This window comes from Paroedura picta, chromosome 4 (genome assembly GCF_049243985.1).
Source record: "Paroedura picta isolate Pp20150507F chromosome 4, Ppicta_v3.0, whole genome shotgun sequence".
Taxonomy (NCBI): domain Eukaryota; kingdom Metazoa; phylum Chordata; class Lepidosauria; order Squamata; family Gekkonidae; genus Paroedura; species Paroedura picta.
The window spans coordinates 63466503-63485817 of record NC_135372.1 but is presented as its reverse complement, the minus strand read 5'-3'; the positions used below and the strand labels follow the sequence as shown (position 1 = coordinate 63485817).

At 45.6% G+C, this 19315-nt stretch overlaps 2 protein-coding genes across 5 annotated transcripts in view; one reads left to right on the top strand and one right to left on the bottom strand.

The window, feature by feature from the left end:
* Positions 1-9429, top strand: part of SAMD13 (sterile alpha motif domain containing 13) — a 126780-nt gene extending 117351 nt beyond the window's left edge. Inside the window, exon 4 of the mRNA XM_077333190.1 lies at positions 7412-9429. Within this exon, the coding sequence (XP_077189305.1) occupies positions 7412-7582 (171 nt within the window). The 3' untranslated portion in view covers positions 7583-9429. The remainder of the gene's footprint in view (positions 1-7411) is intronic.
* The window catches only part of LOC143835494 (uricase-like), a 118673-nt gene that overhangs the window by 65084 nt on the left and 34274 nt on the right, over positions 1-19315 (bottom strand). The gene's annotated exons all lie outside the window — the stretch shown is intronic.

Sequence of the window (19315 nt, the reverse complement as noted above, 5' to 3'; positions counted from 1 at the left end):
AAATGGGAAGAACATGATTGGGATTGTGCCCACACCACAACATCACTTCCAGCACAAAGTCAGAATTGACATGACTGCATCAGGGCAACCCTTGGGTGAATCCTAAAGTATCACCTGGATGCAATGACATTCCTTCTGGGTTCACACCAGTTGTGACATCACAGCATGTAATATGTGATCACAAACAGAGTTACACCCATTGAAGGCAATGTGGGGGGGGGGAGGTTGTACTGTTTAGGATTGCATTGTAAGACAGAGAACATATCTGAGAGGGTCTGTGCTTTAGCATTTGAGCATTTCATCATAACTAATAGCTCAATTAAATTCTATTCAACCATCTGCCATGAAAAGGAGACAAACGAGATAGGCCTTTTGACTTTTCACTAGATTATTAGTAAGGCAAATGAGGATGGAAAAAACAAAGCCTCAAATAGCACATTAAAATATGCTCTGTAAGTGAATGCAAATTTATGTTATCCTGTCATGAGAAGAACATTGTTTCGTCTACGTGGTAGGTATAGCTAGCTGTAGCCTACTAGATAGATTTTTTAAAAAAAAAACACCTCTACAGATGCTGTTCTCAGGTTGTGTTTAAAGAAATAATTAGGAGTCTGGTGTCAATTCTGTATGATAACCATTGCTTTCTTAAAACAGCTTGTGAGACCAGTTTGCCCAAAAACTCTCTACTGAGGTTAATATACTACAGACATTACATCGCCAAAACTGTTTGCGGCTCATCAAGACCCCTGAGAGCATGGCACACTGTTTCCTGGCACATTCCCAGAATAAGCTTTACAAATTAATGCAACAGCCTGCAAAAGTTGCTTTTCATATTAATGCCCAGGTTTCCCTGTCTGAATCCATGCACCACATGCAGTCTTTACACTGTCCCGCTCACAAAACATGGTTAGCCTGTTTGTGGATTTTTAACAATGGACCCAACCACTGAAACAATCTTGGCTTTAGGGTTCATAACATTGGTATAAAGATTAAGGGGGAAAAGGAGGACCAAGCATACCAGACTGAACTTGAAGAAAGGGAAGGGTAAGACCATATCAGACGGATATCCATCTTGTCAGCTTTGTGGAAAGTGTCCAAGACAGTTTTGGGCAAAGTGCTGGCAATATGTTGCTGACTATTGTTTTTTCTTTCTATAATAATGGCTGCTTTTGTGGTGTTTATTTTTAATGTACATTTCTTTGGGATGGGGATGTTGTTCTATTAGTATCTGAGCTGACCCTTGGCTCCCTTTTCAGTGGAAAGCTGAGGTACAAATAAGTAAGTTGGTCACAGCCAACTTACAACAGTCCCAGCAGGGGAGTTCCAGACAACTGATTGAGCAGAGGTGGTTTGCCTTTTTAACACAATAAAATAAAATAAATAAATGCCTTTACTTAAAATCCAGTCAGAGTCCCCAGTTAAGAGTCCCCAGTTAAGTGCATTTAAGCTTGAAACCCCACTGCCACTCTGATGTATCTGTACTCAGAAGGTCTCCACTCAGTTCTGTAGGTTAGGTCAGTGGTCTACAGCAGTGGTCCCCAACCTGCGGGCTGCGGCCCGGCGCCGGGCCGCAAAGGCCATGGCGCCGGGCCGCGGCTCCCTCTCCCCGCCCCCCCCGCAGTAAAAAACTTCCCAGGCCGCAATCTTGCGGCCCGGGAAGCTTCTTACTGCGGGAGGGCGGGGAGAGGGAATCAGGGCCGGGCCGCGCCCGCGCGGGCCGAAGCGCGGGCGTGGCCTGCGCGGGCGCGGTCCCCGCGGGCGCGGCCCGATGCCCTGCCGGTCCCCAGCCTAATAAAGGTTGGGGACCACTGGTCTACAGGAGGCCACAACTAAATTTAACACACCTGTATTCTAATCACACACAATCAAACGTTATACACCTATATCCATATCTAACTATAATCCATTATCCAAATACTAAAAATTATGTATTTGATGTTAATTTAACTTGGTTTTCATTGCTTGAACAACTGTGTTTGGTTTTCATGGTTTTTAAGATGGTTTTATTATGTAGGTTCTTAATCTGTTGGCACTTTAGTGGCCTGATAAGGGCAGAAAAATGGGGTATGAATTTTGTAAATAAATACATTTGCAAATTTGCATGTGTTTTGTTTATTTCACATAAGAAATTATCACACAAAGTTTTGTATTCAAAACTATGGGCTGTTCCGCATTCGTCCAAAATAGCACAATGGTTACTAATTGAAATTGCTACAGTTTTGCCGTTATGCACAACGTCGTTGACAATCTGCAACACTCCTGAAACCGATCCACAAAAAACGCTTCGTTGTAGCGCTTTCAGGGAAATCCCAAAAAGTGGATTCCCCCTCCGGAAAGCGCTACACTCCTGCAACCAATCTGCAACACTAGCACGAAAGTTCTGTGCATTACCAGTGTTGCGGTTTCTGCAAAGTCCCTCCCCCTGGCTCTCTCCTCTGATCTTCTGGCGAAGCGATCGCCATTTTTTTTTCTCCGAGCAAGCAGAGATCAACGCACTGGCAAGCCTTTGTTTACCCAGCGAGGCTTCCCCGGCTGCAGTCCCTCTGTTTAAAGTCACCAAGCACAAGCATCGCAGAGGCCCGTTTGCTGGTTTATTTTCCCTTTATTTTTCACACTGTTTTCGGCCGAAAATCATGCCCGTGAGGGGGGGGGTTCACTCGGGGGGGAGCGTGGCAACGATGAAACGGCAGCTCAAACATCACCTGCTAGCTGGATGGGTGTCTCCGTTGCAACGAATCAACGCATATTCGTTGCAACGGGTGTGTGTTGTTGTTTTTTAAACCTTCCTTAAAGGGAAAGGGGCTGTTTGGGAGCATGATAACGGCCGCCCATTGGCTGCTTGACGGCCAGGGGCGGGACACAGCTCAGCAATAGCGCTTCCTTTCTAGCGATTTTTGCCAAGACCGGAACCCTGTGGGAAACGATAGAAACGCAACTGGATTCCACTACAAAGGCAGGTATGCATAACGACGAATTCCACTATTTAAAATGGTGATTTTTCGTTCAGCAAACAATTTGCTACATGGATGTGCGGAATGGCCCTATATATTTTTAAAAGCAATGATCTATGTAATAAGTTAGCAAGGTTGAGAGGTAAAGCAGGCAGTGACTGAAGGAGTAAATCATTACAGGGACCAGAAACCACATGGAGAGAAAAGGCAGGTATGCCAACATCTAATGACTAATTTTACTGTTGGCAATCCTAGCAAGTTCTGAGATCCAAGCCTTTTGCAGTCAAAGCAAAATACTTTCCGGTTTCTCCAGGTCTTTTGATTATTTCCTCTTAATCTTTTATGATAAGATTCTCTGCTTCCTGGGGAAATGCCCAAGTGAGCCAGGCCAGGGATTTGTGATTGTACTGAAACACAATAAGCTATAATTAACAAACACATTAATTTAAAATAAGTTTTAAAAACCCTTGTGGAAGTTACTGCAAACTAGTGCTGCCAACCTCCAGATAGGGACTGGAGATAGAATTACAACTGTTCTCCAGAATCTAGACAACAGAGATCTGTTCGCTTGGAGAAAATGGCTTCTCTGGAGGGTGGACTCTAGTCTAGAGCATTATAGCCCACTAAGGTCTCTCCCCAAAACTTGAGCTTCCCAGCTCTATCTCCAAATATCCAGGAATTTCCTAGCTCCACATTGGCAACCCTACTGCACACTACACTAACTTCCCCTAGCCAGGGTAAATATTACAAAATGTACATATTTCTCCTTTAAATATGGCGTGGTGGTTAGAGTGGTAGACTCTAATCTGGAGAATTGGGCTAGATTCCCCACATGCAGCCAGCTGGGTACTCTTGGGCTAGTCACAGTGCTGATCTCACAGAGCAGTTCCCTTACGGTTCTCTCAGCCCTACCTACCTTATAGAAGATCTGTTGTGGGGACAGGAAAGATGTGTGTAAACCCAGCTCTCTTCTTCTTTCTATCATTCAAAGATGTGTACCTTTTCATAAAAAGGAAATATGTGCATTACAAGGGACCATTTTATGTGTCCTGACCCAAGGCACTGATCATTGGGGCTTTTATATGGTCAGGTTGATAGGAAAAAGAAGCAAGGCCTTTTCAGTGCTGGTACCCTCAAGTCAGCTCTGTTTTTATTTTTAAGAAGATGGTGAAAACTGTAGCAGGCTATAGCTCATTAGGGGTTAAAATTCTACTGCACTTAAATCTGGTGCTTTATCATAGACTAGTTTCAAAGCCCCTTTATAAAAAGGGGTTTTGAAAGGGGAGAAGGCGCGTGAGTCCAGCAGGGAGGGAATCATTAGGAAAAATGGACTTATAATGCCTTCTATATATATTTTATATTTAAAAAAAATTAAATGTTTTATATTTCTTGGGTAGAGAAAGATTTGCAGAGATCCCACTTGTTAGCCTTCTTTGAGGTGTACTTTGAGGGCTTGGATGTAAACATCTGAAGAATCTATAAGGATTTGCTATTCATCCCCTAACTCTTTGTTCAAGAAAAAAATGACGCCACTCTGAAAATAGGGTAATTGTAAATGTTCTTTCATGTTCATGCAATCTGTTGAATATAATCTGATGCTATATAACAGGTGAACAAAGAAATAAACTCAGACTAGGTAATGTAAGATAATTCCAATTATGTAACCTATTTAGCAGAAATTAAATGAAAACTGCATAAAGGATTACTGTGCTTTAGGCACTAATAATCCATCAGAGTCTGATGGGTTCATAGGTGCAAGGAAATTTTTTTTAGCTGGTGGTATATCAGAAATTTTCCTGCTGCATTGTATCTCAAAAAACAAACACTCCTGTCCATAGACATACAATTCCTTGGGTGCCCTTGCCTATGCTTATTGTTTTAACAGTGACCACTGACAGCTAGCCGCAGCACAGAAATAATACGACACATACACCACTTGGCTTTTAGTTTTATTTGGGAAAACAAGTCATCTTTGTCTGACCTGCCTACTTTATGGAAGGGAGGGAGGGAGAGCTGGGATGTATCCCCTAGGAACATGTTAACCACTTCCGCACGTGCTGCAAAATCGCGTGATGTCTCCTACCTGCAAATATGTGATGATAAATTCAGCCATTTCTTTCCTCCACACTCTGCTGCAGTGTCTTGTGTTTTCCTCTTCTCACTGGCTGTGAAAATGGCCCTGGTGAGAGCAACGGGCTCTTAGCCAGTTTGGTGTAGTAGTTAGGAGTGTGGACTTCTAATCTGGAGAGCTGGATTTGATTCTGCACTCCTCCACATGCAGCCAGCTGGGTGACCTTGGGCTCGCCATAGCACTGAGAAAGCTGTTTTGACTGAACAGTGATATCAGGGCTCTCTCAGCCTCACCCACCTCACAGGGTGTCTGTTGTGGGAAGAGGAAAGGAAAGGTGACTGTAAGCTGCTTTGAGACTCCTTTGGGTAGAAAAGTGGCATATAAGAATCAACTCTTCTTCTTCTTCTTCTTCTTGTCACTGCTCCTCAGCCTTCTCAACTTGCTTTGGTCCTCTTCCTCCATGAACACTACTGATGAAAGGGCACCACTGCCACCACTGCCTCCCCCCCCCACACACACATTTCGCCACGAGGCCTCACCACCACCACCACTGCATGCATACACACACCTCTCAAGGTAGCATGTGTGCATGTGGGGCAGGGAGTGGCAGCAGCTGTGGCAGCAGGGGCAAGGCCTCACAGGGAAGCATGTGTGCATGTGCACAGGGGAAGGGCGGCAGTGGCAGCAATGGCAGCAACAACGAGACCTCACGGGGAAGCATGTGGGAGGGGGGAGGGGGCGGCGGCAGCAGAACCCATGCTTCAGAAGTGTTTGTGGAGGAAGAGGCCAAGGCAAGTGGGGAAGGCTGAGTGGCAGGTAAACAGACCAGTGGGGTGTGGTGGGCTGGGGATGAGAAAAGGAGCAGAAGGGATGTAGGGGGGTTGACAGCTTGGGCAGCGAGATGGACATGGCGGCAGCAATTACTTATATAAAGATGGCAGCTGAACAGGAAATGGTGAGCAAGCAGAGAGGGCACGACAGCATTCAACAGACTGCACAGGTTAGAAGACATCATTTTCCTGTGGGTTTATAAGCGTTTCCCCCTCCATATCTTCCTATCTCTGGCTGCTGGCTGCTTGCTCACCTCTGGGACACGCGATAGAGGGTGGTAAATCCACTTTCTTGGATTTACCACATCGTGCTTTAAAAATGGCCCCATTATGAAACAGCCTCTGAATATTGTCAACATCATATGGAGGGGGCTCAATAAGCTGACAACATTAGGAGGCTGTGACGTGAAAAATATCTGCGTGGAAATAGTAATGGAGTTCTCCTAACGGTTCACTTCACTGAGTACTGATTCACAAAAACTGGTATAAATTTTGTTAGCCTTTAAGGTGCTACTAGGCTCTTGATTATTATTGTTATTGCTACAGACAGACTAACCGAGATACCAATTTTGGGCCTTTTATGCACTGGTGTTTTCCCACAATTTTGCCATGCATGTCCACTGGGTTTTCTTCAGCATTTTGCATTTCTCCTTGGTTTCATTGCACACATCCAGGTTTTCTTTTTAATTTTGTGTTAATTTTCCTCCCTTCAGCACTCAATTTGCTTTCCAGTCACACTTTCCTCGGGTTTTCTGAGATTGGCTTTGTGGTGTTTTTTTCATGATGCTTTGCTCCCAAGCTGAAAGTAATTGAGAGGCATAAATATCTACTTGAATTTCTCCCCTTTTCCTTTTTTGCCCCTCAGAGGCCACTCCTCCACAACCCAAATTGAGGTAATTCCTCCCAACCTGTACCTCCTGCCATCCTCCCCCCTTCATCTGTATTTACTTTTCCCATGTAAAATAATCGTGATTAGTCTAGAACAGTGGTCCCCAACCTTTATTAGGCTGGGGACCGGCAGGGCATCGGGCTGCGCCCGCGGGGACCGTGCCCGCGCGGGCCGCGCCCACGCATCGAGCTGCGGCCGGCCGCGCCAGCGAGCCGCGCCCGCGGATCGGGCAGCGCCCGCGAGCCGCGCCCGCAGATCGGGCCGCACCCGCGGGCCGTGCCTGCGGATCGGGCCGCGCGGGCGCGGCCTGCACAGGCGCAGCCCGGCCCTGATTCCCTCTCCCCACCCTCCCGCAGTAAGAAGCTTCCCGGGCCGCAAGATTGCGGCCTGGGAAGTTTTTTACTGCGGAGGGGGGGGCGGGGAGAGGGAGCTGCGGCCCGGCGCCATGGCCTTTGCGGCCCGGCAGCGGGCCGTGGCCCGCAGGTTGGGGACCACTGGTCTAGAACATGAGTTGACTGCTAAACGTTGAGCACTAGTCAAAAATCTGTTGACAGGGAATACTGACACCTTTTTGGTGAGTGGAAGGGGCCCAGCTCATCTCCCCTTGGGGACTTTTTACACCCCCTCTCCATCCTACTCTGCCCTGACCCATGACAATCTCTGATTGCAGGTGCCATTGGATGCGATGTACTGTGGTATGAAGTTCCTGGCTGCAGGCATCTCCTTTGAGTTATGCATTGTGGTGTCAGCACAAGGAATGCATGACTCCCCCACTGCTGCTACTACAACTGACTGCACTGATCTACAAGGTGGGGCTGCAGGAGCCAGCCCATGTGTATAGAGGTGTGTGGGGAGGGGAGCTGATCTCTCAGAGGCTGCCGCCTGCAGTCCTGCCCAACCACACCACTTATAAACACCCCCACTAATTTGGGGATGGCGTTCCAAACCAACTCTCCAGTTGCATGTACAGAGGAGTCTTCATTGCCGGTGCATACCTACTTGTATAACTGGTTAGACCTTTCTCTGGAAAGCTGGTCTAGCCTTTGGAGAAGGGATGATTCTTGGTGACTCTTGATTGGAGGCTGTGAGCAACTGTGCGAAGAACATCTTTAGTTTCACTGTATCATTCCAAGTTAAGCATAGATTTTAAAATCAGATGAATGACCAAATCAATGTATTGTATAAAAGCAGCAGCAGAATTTGTGTACCCCCTTATCGCTGGCAAAAAGGAGACTCAAAGCTACTTATAATTGCCTTCCTTTCTTCTCCCTACAACAGATACCCTGTGAGTAGGCAAGGCTGAGAGAGCTCTGACAGAACTGCTCTGCAAAAACAGCTTTAACAGAACTGTGACTAGCCCAAGGTCACCCAGCTGACTTAATGTGAAGGAGTGGGGAATCAAACCTGGTTCTCCAGATTAGAGGCTGCTGCTCTTAACCACTCACTACAGAAATCTGTACAAAATTAGAGCGTTACTTGTGAAGACACATGCTATCCCAGCAAACATCAGATTTCTCATAACTCACTAGGGGAAATTAAATGCATTTAATTTGTAAGTAATGTTGGTGGGGCCAACTAAAGATGATTTCAGGACATTTTTCTCATCTATGTTTTTCTGAGCATCAGCTCATACTTTATTGCTCTAAGACACTAACTGAAAGCACACCTGCCTCTGCCATAGGGAATGCCACAAAGAATGAAGGACGTGACAACTGTCATCTCTACAATGGACTGATACTCTGAATGATATAATTATAATCTTAATAATGTCGTTCAGTGAGTAGGCCAGGAAAAACATCAGCATTTGACCATTCGTGCAGGGAATGACTTTGAGCAAACAAGAAAATTGCAAAAGTTCTTATTTTATATGTTTATATCTAATTCTGAACTGAACCAGAGAATGTAGATCAAAAACATTCTCATAATGGGGCCAGGGAAAGATAAGGAAGGGATTTCTCTACAATCCTGGGGGAAGTCCCAGGTTTGCAGAAAAACATACAATGCAGGGGAAATGATGATTAAATGGAGACTAGGAGGGAAAACACCCCAAATCATGGAAGCATTGTTTGCATCAAGTTATGGTATGCAGAGTTGAAATATATATATTACAGGAAATGTTCATTGCAAGTTCAGAAATAGTGAGTAAATTTTAAAAACTGTTCAATTTACAACATAAAAGTTTACTTGAGAATTGCATTTTTGTAGGCTGAGATGGCATGCATGGCCATTTGTAGTCTTATATAGAAAACATTGCTTGATTAAATAGAGAAGCATGGATAACATTTGCAAATGACATCAGCAAACAACATTACAGGTTTGTTCCAAATTCCAAGGCCACTAAACTAAGTGTATCCCTGTTGCTATTATTGTCCCTTTCAAATTCAGTTTTGATAGACAATCTGGAGGTTTAAATAGTGACCAAAAACATCCTCCCACAGTTTCTGCATTCTGTCCATGCATCCGGGACCTCCTCCTCCTCCTCCTCTATGCCCCTCAGAAGAGCTTATGCTGAAGCATGCAAAATCTGCTCAAGATCCCCAGCCTGAGAGAAGTGAAACTGAACTCAACCTCTGCCTGGAGGAACACTCTCCTGAGTGAGACCAGGGCCCTGCGGGACCTGAAGCACTTCTGCAGGGCCTACAAAACAGAGCTGTTCCACCAGCCTATGGCTGAGCACTACAAATACATCAGCAAGAACTGGCCTCCCTACATAGGCAATAATATCAGGATGCTATACAGTAAATTCCATCTCAGCACTTTATTCCACCTCCCTCCTGCCAGAGGGAGAATGGTGAGTCTTTGGGATTTCTATTATAGACTGTTTTAATATTAATTAAATGTTTTAATATTTTAATTGTTTATCTATTAATGTTGTAAGCCACCCAGAGACCCTGGGAAAGGGTGGCCTAGAAATAATGAATTAAATAAATAAATGGATTCAAATTGGTATGACATGCTTAATGAGGTGCTATGGTAGTCTTTTTGCTGGGAAATCGCTTGTTTGTTTTTTTAAAGGACTATGATATTTACAAAATGTGTCAAACTTTTGTTTTGTAATAGTTTCTTCATAAAAATAACAAGCACAAAAATTTCTAACATTAAAACCATCCAGATAACAAGCTAGGAGCCTATTGCATTATAAATCAGCATAAAAACAGTATTCTGCAGCTTAAAATTGTTCCAACGAAACAGTGTTCAGACTAAAAACAGGCTATAATTAATGAAAGATTATGAAATCCTTCTGTTCACCTTCCTTTTTTTGGATCTTTTCCATGAAGGCACGTATTCAAATATTAGGGAAACAAAGGAAGTCAGTTCCAATATAATGAACACACTAGATTTACTTGCAAATGCTCCTGCAGCACTACCTGAGGTGGAGGCTAGTATGCCAACTATTCCTTGTAAGGCAGCAAAACTAGTTATAAATTATAGACCTAAGCTTTTTTGCTTTAAGGGGCCTAAGATATCCTAACAAATTGGGTCAACAGGTCCCCATGAATGACACCATTTGGCCATAGTGATCCATGTTCTGATTATATCCAGGTTAGATTACTGTACTATGCTTCATGAAAATCTGCCTTTGAAACCAATCCAGAAATGTCAGCTCATCCAACATACAGCAGCCAGGCTATTTTTAAAAGCAAGCTAAAGGGACTGTAGCACCACAGTACTGAAATGGCTGTCTATGTGAGTTCTTCTCGCCCTTAAAGTCCCAAATGGCTTGGGGCTAAGGGAAAGACTGCCTCCGCCAATATCATACAGCCAACCAGTTAAGATCTGCCTCATAAGCCCCACTCTCTGTAACCTTCTGAATCGGCTAAAGTGGGTGGCACCAGAGATTGGGCTTTTTTACTAGCAACATCTCACATATGGAATACCGTTCCCCTTGGGACTTGACTTGTGACTATGTTTTTTTCTTTTAGGGCAAAAAGTTTCCATTTACTTAGGCTTTTAATCAAGAGTTGATTTTAAAAAAATACTATTTTAGAATGAAAACTGTTGTTTTAAGCTGTAAGTGTAGGTGGGTTTTTTAATACCAGAATTTAATTGTGCTTCAGAAGTCTTTTCCATCAGGGGAAGAGGTTTGTTCTTCAGTGGATTTCTGGCACTGAAATTCAATCTGATCTTGTGTTTTAAAAAAATGTCTTTTCCCCCATTACTGTTTTAAGACATCTCATCATAAAATCTAGGCCTATTAAATTATAGAAGGCCTTTAAAATGCACAAGCAGTCTCCCAAGGTTCTAAAAACTGTAATGAAGAGTACAAATCCCGTCAGTGTGGGAGAAGAGGAGTTTAATTCTGTTCCCATGGGCTATCATTCCAGCCTTTGTGCGTGAGGAAAAAGTATGTGTTGTGGGGAGAAAAGCAGACAAGGATAATTTTGACTGGAAAATAATTTAGATCATAAGAATAAAACTGATCTTGAATTTGATACCCAAAATGTAGACTTCATTAACATGAAGGGTTACGATAAGGATTTTTAGACAATGTAATTTAAAACCTATTAAATTGTACAGGTTTTTAACCAAGTTGTTGTGAGCCGACCCAAAATCATCTGAAGAAGGGTGGCCTATAAGTCCAAATATGAATGAATTGAATTTTCTGCATAGAGCCCAGAGTTCAACAAGTACATTCAGACACTTAGTCCAGGTTCAAATGAATCAGGTCTAAAATCTTTGGTGGAGGAGAATTATACTGTACCAAATGGAATCTTCTGCTGCAAAACACAAACAAATCTAGGCAAAGAGCTAACAGAGCAATCCCTAAGGGAGTTTTCAGGGTTCCTCAAAGAGTAGGTGTGATTTTATATGCAGGATGTAAACACTGACTTTTCACCTAGAGGTAATTAGGTAGTATCATTAATACAAGATCCATGAATATAGAAGATTACATATTAGGCATTGAAAGCAGCACAATTAATTAGTTTTCTCTTCCCTACACTGAAGACCCTCTCCATTTTCTGGAGCTCTGTTCTTGGGATCACCTGGAAGTGTGAAATCTGGGGTCATTTCTACACATCTGTAAAAACAGTGTTACGCCAGCCGAATGGCCTAATGCTAAATATAATGGTGCCCCCTGGCCCCTCCTCACCTTTTCCCTGTCTCGCTCTTCTCTGCCACCTTTTCACGCTTCTCACCCCCCACACGCACTGCTTGAAATGGTAGAAGAGAGCAACGCATTTTACACGCAAGAGGGAGGCGGGTGTGAGGGCGCGGCATTGGAGGTGGAGATAGCACTTCTTTGACTTCATACATTTCTTTGGCTGGTGGCCTGCTGGTTGCTCTCCATTAGATAGCATGACATTGGTTGGTGAATCCACTTTTGGGGATTCACCAACTAGCGCTTTAGCCCTGGAAATATTTGAGGCCTGGGATCAGCTGCTTCTAAGGACAAACTGGGAGGCCAAAACAGCCCTGGAAAGGAATCCACTCCCCGTGGCGATCTGGCCAGAACGAGTTGCATGCAGTGCTCCATGTGACTGCAGCATTGCCAAGTGAATTCCATGGCAGTGGCCACCTTGCCTGCTTGGCCTGGCTGGATGGGTGAGGTGCAAGTTACCTGGCTGGGTAGGTGATGCAAGCACCACCACTCAAGTGTCCTGAGTCATAAGGTAGGTGCCACAGAACTTACACAGCGTGCACACTTCCTCCCCGTGTAGATATGGTTCTGAGAAGCCAGAATCCGTGCCAAGGCAGGCTGGAGGGCCAGGACAATCATTCCTGCTTTCCCTATGCCTACATGCTGAGTGATCATATACTCAAGACTAACAGCATCACGTGGCTGGGATGCAAACCCTAAGTAGAATCATGAGTAAGTAGAATCATGAGACATGTATCCACAAATGGCGAGCCTCTTCCAGATACTAAAATGGTACCAATCACATTTGTCCCCTTTCCCAGTCCCCCTGTAAATGCTTTTGGGCTGGGAGCTCTCATGTTTGTTTATGTAGGGAATGTCTGGCTGAATTGTCTGGTAGCCATTGCTGGTACCTTTATCTGGTCCCCTCCTTCTGTCCCCCAGGCTGCCTACCTGAAAGAAAAATCTGGCCTTGGTTGCATAGTGGCCACTACCACTACTGCTTCCATATTAGGTATTTGGCTGGGAACAATGCTCGTTTTGGATAGGGCTCAATTCCTGATTCCATCAGGCCTGACTCAGGCCTTCATTTGCCCTGCAGCAAGGGAATACGAGAAAAATCAGCATTCCCTTTTTCAACATGGGACTGATTGGGGCATATGTTGGGTATGGGACATCTGGAGGCAGAAAATCCAGGCCATCCCCAGTAGGGGCATTGACTCCTCCCCTCCCAAGCATCACTTCCATCCTCACACCCACCCACAGCCTCCCATAGCCAGGCTGGAATTGCGTTACAATGCAATTCCAGTATAATTGTCCCCTTCCCCCCTCCTTTCCAGGTTGACTTGAACAAGCAACAATAGTTGCTTCATCTACCGCAATTGTAAATCAATGAAAATAATAGCTGGATAGTGACTAGTTCCATGAAACCATGTCCTGGAACGGAGGATTATGATGCCCTTGTTCCTGGAAGTTCCTTGGCACCATAGCTGTTCCACAGACTGTCAGGCTGCTGTGGTAAGGGAAGATGAGTGGAGCACTGATGCTCACAGTGTGGGCAGTGGATGCCCCGGTACAGGAACGCCCATCCCGCAAGCATTGGTGCTCCGTTCAGCTTTCCTTGCTGTGGTGGCTTCTGACAGCCCATGGAACAGCTGTGGTTCCAAGGAACATCCAGGAACGAGGGTGCCACAACCCTCCATTCCAGGACATGACTTCCTGGAACTGGTCACTACTCAGCCATTATTTTAATTATTTTACAATCACAGTGAATGGAGCAGTTGCTGTGGCTTGTTCAAGTCCCCTGGAAAGGGGAGGAAGGGGACTAGAAGGGAATTTCATTAAACTAGAATTACATCGTAATGCAATTCCAGTCTGTTTAAAAAAAAATAAAGCTAGAATGATATCAGCCTTGGAATGGGGTGGATAGGAATGAGGAGATGCTCAGAAGCAACAAAATGCTGCTGGAAGAAGATGGGTAGTTTTCTCTATGTCAGTGGTCCCCAACCCCTGGTCCGGAGACCGGTATCGGTCCGTAGATCAGTCAGTATTGGGCCACGGCTCCTCCTTGTCCTCCTCCCTGGCTGCTGCCTCAGGGGTTGCCCTGCCACTTTGCTCGAGCTCACCTTTAGTGCTCTCCAGCAGCTGCCATGGCTGGGGCTCCCCCTCAGCATAGAAGACGAAGAAGAAGAAGAAGAAGAAGAAGAAGAAGAAGAAGAAGAAGAAGAAGAAGAAGAAGAAGAAGAAGAAGAAGAAGAAGAAGAAGAAGAGTTGGTTCTTATATGCCGCTTTTCCCTACCCAAAGGAGGCTCAAAGCGGCTTACAGTCACCTTCCCTTTCCTTTCCCCACAACACCCTGTGGGGTGGGTGAGGCTGAGAGAGCCCTGATATCACTGCCCGGTCAGAACAGTTTTATCAGTGCTGTGGCGAGCCCAAGGTCACCCAGCTGGTTGCATGTGGGGGAGCGCAGAATCGAACCCGGCATGCCAGATTAGAAGTCCGCACTCCTAACCACTACACCAAACTGGCACTGCACAGCTGTTGCTGGCAGAGCCCCCCAGCGGGCGGCGGGAAATCAAGGGTGCCAGCGGGAAAGCAAGCAGAGCAGGGGCTCAGGTGGCAGCAGCGACGTCCCTCAGCAAATGACTACCCATCCCCGGGCCTCAGTAAAATTGTTGAGCGTTGACTGGTCCCCAGTGATATAAAGGTTGGGGACCACTGCTCTATGTGACAATGATTGACGTATAAAGCAGGAAGTCTCCACTTCGTGTCCATCAGCTACTTCATGCAGAATCAAAAATCCAGGGGGGACAGTGTGAAGTGGACCAAATGTTCCCCTGTGCAGGAAGAATTGTGGCAACTAGCCCCAGGCCAAAATCCAGGGGGCAGTGCCGCATAATGTCTTCTGTATGGTAATGATCCAAGTCACTCTCCATAAGGGACATGGTAGGGGAGGAAGAAGAGATCCCTTCCAGGGAATCTATGCATAGGTTTGCACTAAGAAAGTTGGAATTTCCATGCACTAGATGTCCAAATTATGAATAAATGCATTTCTGTTGTCCATATCAAAGTTGACCGTTATGGCTTATACCCACAGAATTCTAGCTTTTGCAGTTTGGTAAAGTTGTTGTTGTTAGGTGCAAAGTTGTGTCCGACCCATTGAGATCCCATGGACAATGATCCTCCAGGCCTTCCTGTCCTCCACCATTCCCCAGAGTCCATTTAAGTTCGCACCGACTGCTTCAGTGACTCCATCCAGCCACCTCATTCTCTGTCGTCCCTTTCTTCTTTTGCCCTCAATCGCTCCCAGCATTAGGCTCTTCTCCAGGGAGTCCTTCCTTCTCATGAGGTGGCCAAAGTATTTGAGTCTCATCTTCAGGATCTGGCCTTCTAAGGAGCAGTCAGGGCTGATCTCCTCTAGGACTGACCGGTAAAGTTACTGAGGAATAACTAAGAAATCCTTACTGAAGCCCTCACAGAAACTCTGTTCCCATGGCTCCGTAGAAATAAGTCCTATACAATATGTGTTTGAGTTTAACTATCTAAATACATTTGAACTCTTAAAAGACGAAATTGTATGGGATATCATACCATGAAATGAATGGAGGGGAGAGTGTATTTGTATTTTTAAGGTGACTTTGGAAAGTCAGCAACTAGAAGCTTAAAAGCTGGTTGAGGTTATTAAAGGGTCTCTGCAGATGCTCTCCATATTAGCGGTGTTTTTTTCCCCTCAGAGTTCCCAGCCAGCATGTGTCTTGCAGCTCCCCTTTGCAATTTCAGTCCAGGTACATGTAGCCATAACCCAAAATTGTACTTCTCATAGTCTGATGCCACCCCTTCCAGGGGAAACTAGTAGTTTGCAGTAAGGGCAGGTAGGGAAATATTGGAAAATAAACTCAGCTCTCTCTCTCTCTCTCTCTCTCTCTCTCTCTCTCTCTCTCTCTCAGAGAGAGAGGGGGGGAGAGAGAGACATTGCTAGAGAAAGATTGGAACAAGACACTCCCTTAATCCTGCCAAGATTCCTTGGGTTCCAGGCCTCCACCTGGGGCAGTAGGTAATCTTCCTCTTTTCAGGAATTTATCTCTCCTCCGTTTCCCATCCTGATAATGATCATGGGCCATCAAGGTTATTGTCATTTTTAATCATCTGTTTCAGAGACCATCTGGTCTCTCCACTCTGCCTGCCATGATTCATGGTTGCCTGAGCAGGAAACTCAGGATTGCACCACATCTCTCACCCCTGGTCTTTGTCTTATGCCAGCCCAGGATATCACCCATGTTGCAGCCTTTTCACTTCTCACACTAATCCCCTTCCCACATTGTCTCAAGCTGCTCCATGACTGGTAGGCTGCAGGCTATGATTTTGGGTACTTAAGCAAGATGAAAACTCTGCATTAGTGTGTATTCATCTTGGTACCAGACAGACCACTCAGATAAAAGCTGTGTCTGTCCCTCTCTCCCTCTGCTCTGCTTCAGGACAGGTTGTATGCCTGTTTTGCCCTGTCTGCCTTGGATGCTATCATCTTTCTCTCCCATTGTTATTGTGTATATGCTATTACTTAAATGGCTAAATTTAAATTGTCCAGAATTTCTTTTATTGTTATTATATTATCTACTGCAGTGGCCCCCAATCTTTTTTGGGATGGGGACCGGGGGGGGGGGGGAAAGGGAGGCGCAGGCATGGGCATGGGTGCGCTAGCGCCCGCAAACCAGCAGGTGCGTCTCCCCCCTGCAGCGCAACACTCGCTGCGCCGGGAGCAATCGGCCGCCTCCCAGAGCAGCGAACACCGTGCTGCAGAGGTGTGGGTGCTGGCGCACCAGCGCCCGCAAGCGCACAGGTGCGGCAGGTCCATGCCTGCATGTTTGCTTGCACCGGCGTGCTGGTGGGTGCAAATGTGCAGGCGTGGCAGGTACGCACCTGCGTGTTTGCGGGTGCCAGTGTGCAGGCGCCCAAAAATGCCCGCCAGCACATTGGTACCCACACCTCTCCCCCTGCAGTGCGGCGCTTGCTGCACCAGGAGGCGGCAATCGCTCCCATCACCGAGAGCATGCGCTGCGGGGGGGAGGTGCGCCTGCTATGGGGGAGGTGCGCCTTCCCCCCTCCTCCACAGCCTGGTACCGAGGCCTCCACAGTCCAGTACCGGGCCGCCGCCCAGTGGTTGGCGAACACCGATCTACCATGTCTAAGTTCCTACAGTTGAACCCTAGTATACAGAGGTGGAGTATTCTGCTGTAACCGGTCTCTTGCTCATGTCACTTTGGACATTTAATTCCCCATCATAATTCATGACAGGCCATTTCCGGTAACCGTATCACTGATAATTTACGATTTCACCAATCCAGAGTTTGTCAAAATCCTACAGGCCTTCCAAGTTGTCACCATAACTGACACTGACAAATACATATCTTTCCCTTCCCCATTCTCCCCTCTGCCACTCATCTGAGAAATGGCAGGGGGTAGAGACAGCTGTGGGTGATCGCCTGCTGTAGTGGGTGAGTTGGCAAGCCGGAAGTTTCCTCACATCTAGCTGCCTCCAGGGTTAAACCCTCGGTCAAATAGTTAACATAGTTCAAAAGTTCTCGACCTTGTGAAACAATGAAGCAGCAGAACACTGTTTTGCCTTATTGTCTCTAATCTGATGTTATGCCAGAGACAGCAGAAGGTCTGAGAACAACTTGCCCTACAGGTTACTCTGCCGAAAGAGTCAGCTGTCTGAGTAGTGTGCCAGGACTGAATGGATTTCCTAGATCATGCAGACAGATTATTCTTCATGTCAGGAAGAGACGGAAGAGTGAGATGATTCCTAACCACAAGAGGCTTGTTCCAATACTTAGGTCCATTCCGCACAACTTCAATGTTGCAAAACGCTTCCAAATTGTAAACGCTACTAATTTGCAGTTATGCACGACGTCGCACACAATCTGCCACACTCCTAAAACAGATCCGCAAAAAGCGATTCATTGTAGCGCTTAAAGGGAAATCCAGAAAAGTGGATTTATCCTCCGAAAAGCGCTACACTCTTGCAAACAATCTGCAACAGTAGCAAAAAAGACCTGTGCGTTCCCATTGTTGCGGTTCCAGCCAAGTCCCTCCCCCTGGATCTCTCCTCCGAACTTCCGGCGAAGCAATCGCCATTTTTTTTTCTCGGAGTAAGCAGAAAGCAACGAACCGGCAAGCCTTCATTCACCCAGTGAGGCTTCTCCAGCTACAACATTGGCAACATTGGTCCTTGTGCAGAATGGGCCTTATACTTAGGGATCATTCTGCACAACGTTAATGTTGCTGAAGTCTAACTGTTGTGTAAAGCTATTTTTTTAACATTATGCACAACGTCGTCCACAATCTGCAGCACTCCTGCAACACTCCCACAAAAAGCGCTTCGATGTAGTGCTTTTTGGGGAATCGTCAAAAGTGGATTCCCCCTAAAAAAACCGCTTCGCTCCTGAGAACAACCTGCAACACATCTGAAAAAGACATGTGCATTCTCAATATACCGGTAGAAAGAATGTCCCTCCCTAGCTCTCGCCCCCAAGCTTCCGGAGACACGATCACCATTTCCCCCCCTTAAACCGGCAAAAGCAACGAAGAAGCAAGGCTTCTCCAGCTGAAGTCCCTCCACAGAAGTGCTTAACTGTAAAACAAATCTCCCTTCTGCAATTGTCTTTAAACTTTCTGAGCACAATACAGCCCCCTGTTCGACACTGCCTGTTATTTTCAGCCAGAAATTGCACCCATTGAGGGGGAATTTTTTTTTAACTTTAAGAACATGTAAACAATTAAGTGCCAGCTCCTATGCCAGCAAAAAAAGTCTTTCTGAAACATCGAATGAACAAATATTCGTTGCTACTGGTGTTCTCGGGTTTTTAAAAAACAGTTTTTAAAGGGAAAGGTACTTTCCGGGAGCACGAACACAACTGTTCTGTTTTATTGATGGCCGGGGTGGAAAGAAGTGCAGAAAAATATTGCCTCCTCTGTTGCAATTCAGGCGAGACCGGAAACTTGTGGGTAACGAAACAGTGCTAGTGGGAGAGCCTGTTTTCCGCTAGAAATGGCTGTGTGTGTTGTCAAGACCTGCCACTATTAATTGTAGCGCTTTATAATAACGCTTACATTTAGCTACATTGGCGGTTGTGCAGAATGGCCCTCTCTGTCCCATTGCTTAATAATCCAAACATTCATTGCTTGAAAAATTCATTTTTCTGTCTGGGATGTTTAATTTTTAAGGAACTGGCAGGGTTTTCTCATGGTATTAATTTAAAACCAAGGCCTCCTTGTAGACAAAAGGAGGCACTTCTGTGCCAATTAGAGGACTGCACCACTTAAGAGGGAATATTTGAATCAGCTCTTAATGAGAGAATCATTAGTCAATTTTTAGAACCATTTTAATTTCTGCAACTGAAACATGAAGTTAAAATTAAAGTAATTCCTTGAGATTCCAAGGTCCTCTCTAGACTTGCGAATTGTAGCATACAGGAAGAATAGCTCACTGTTTTGAAA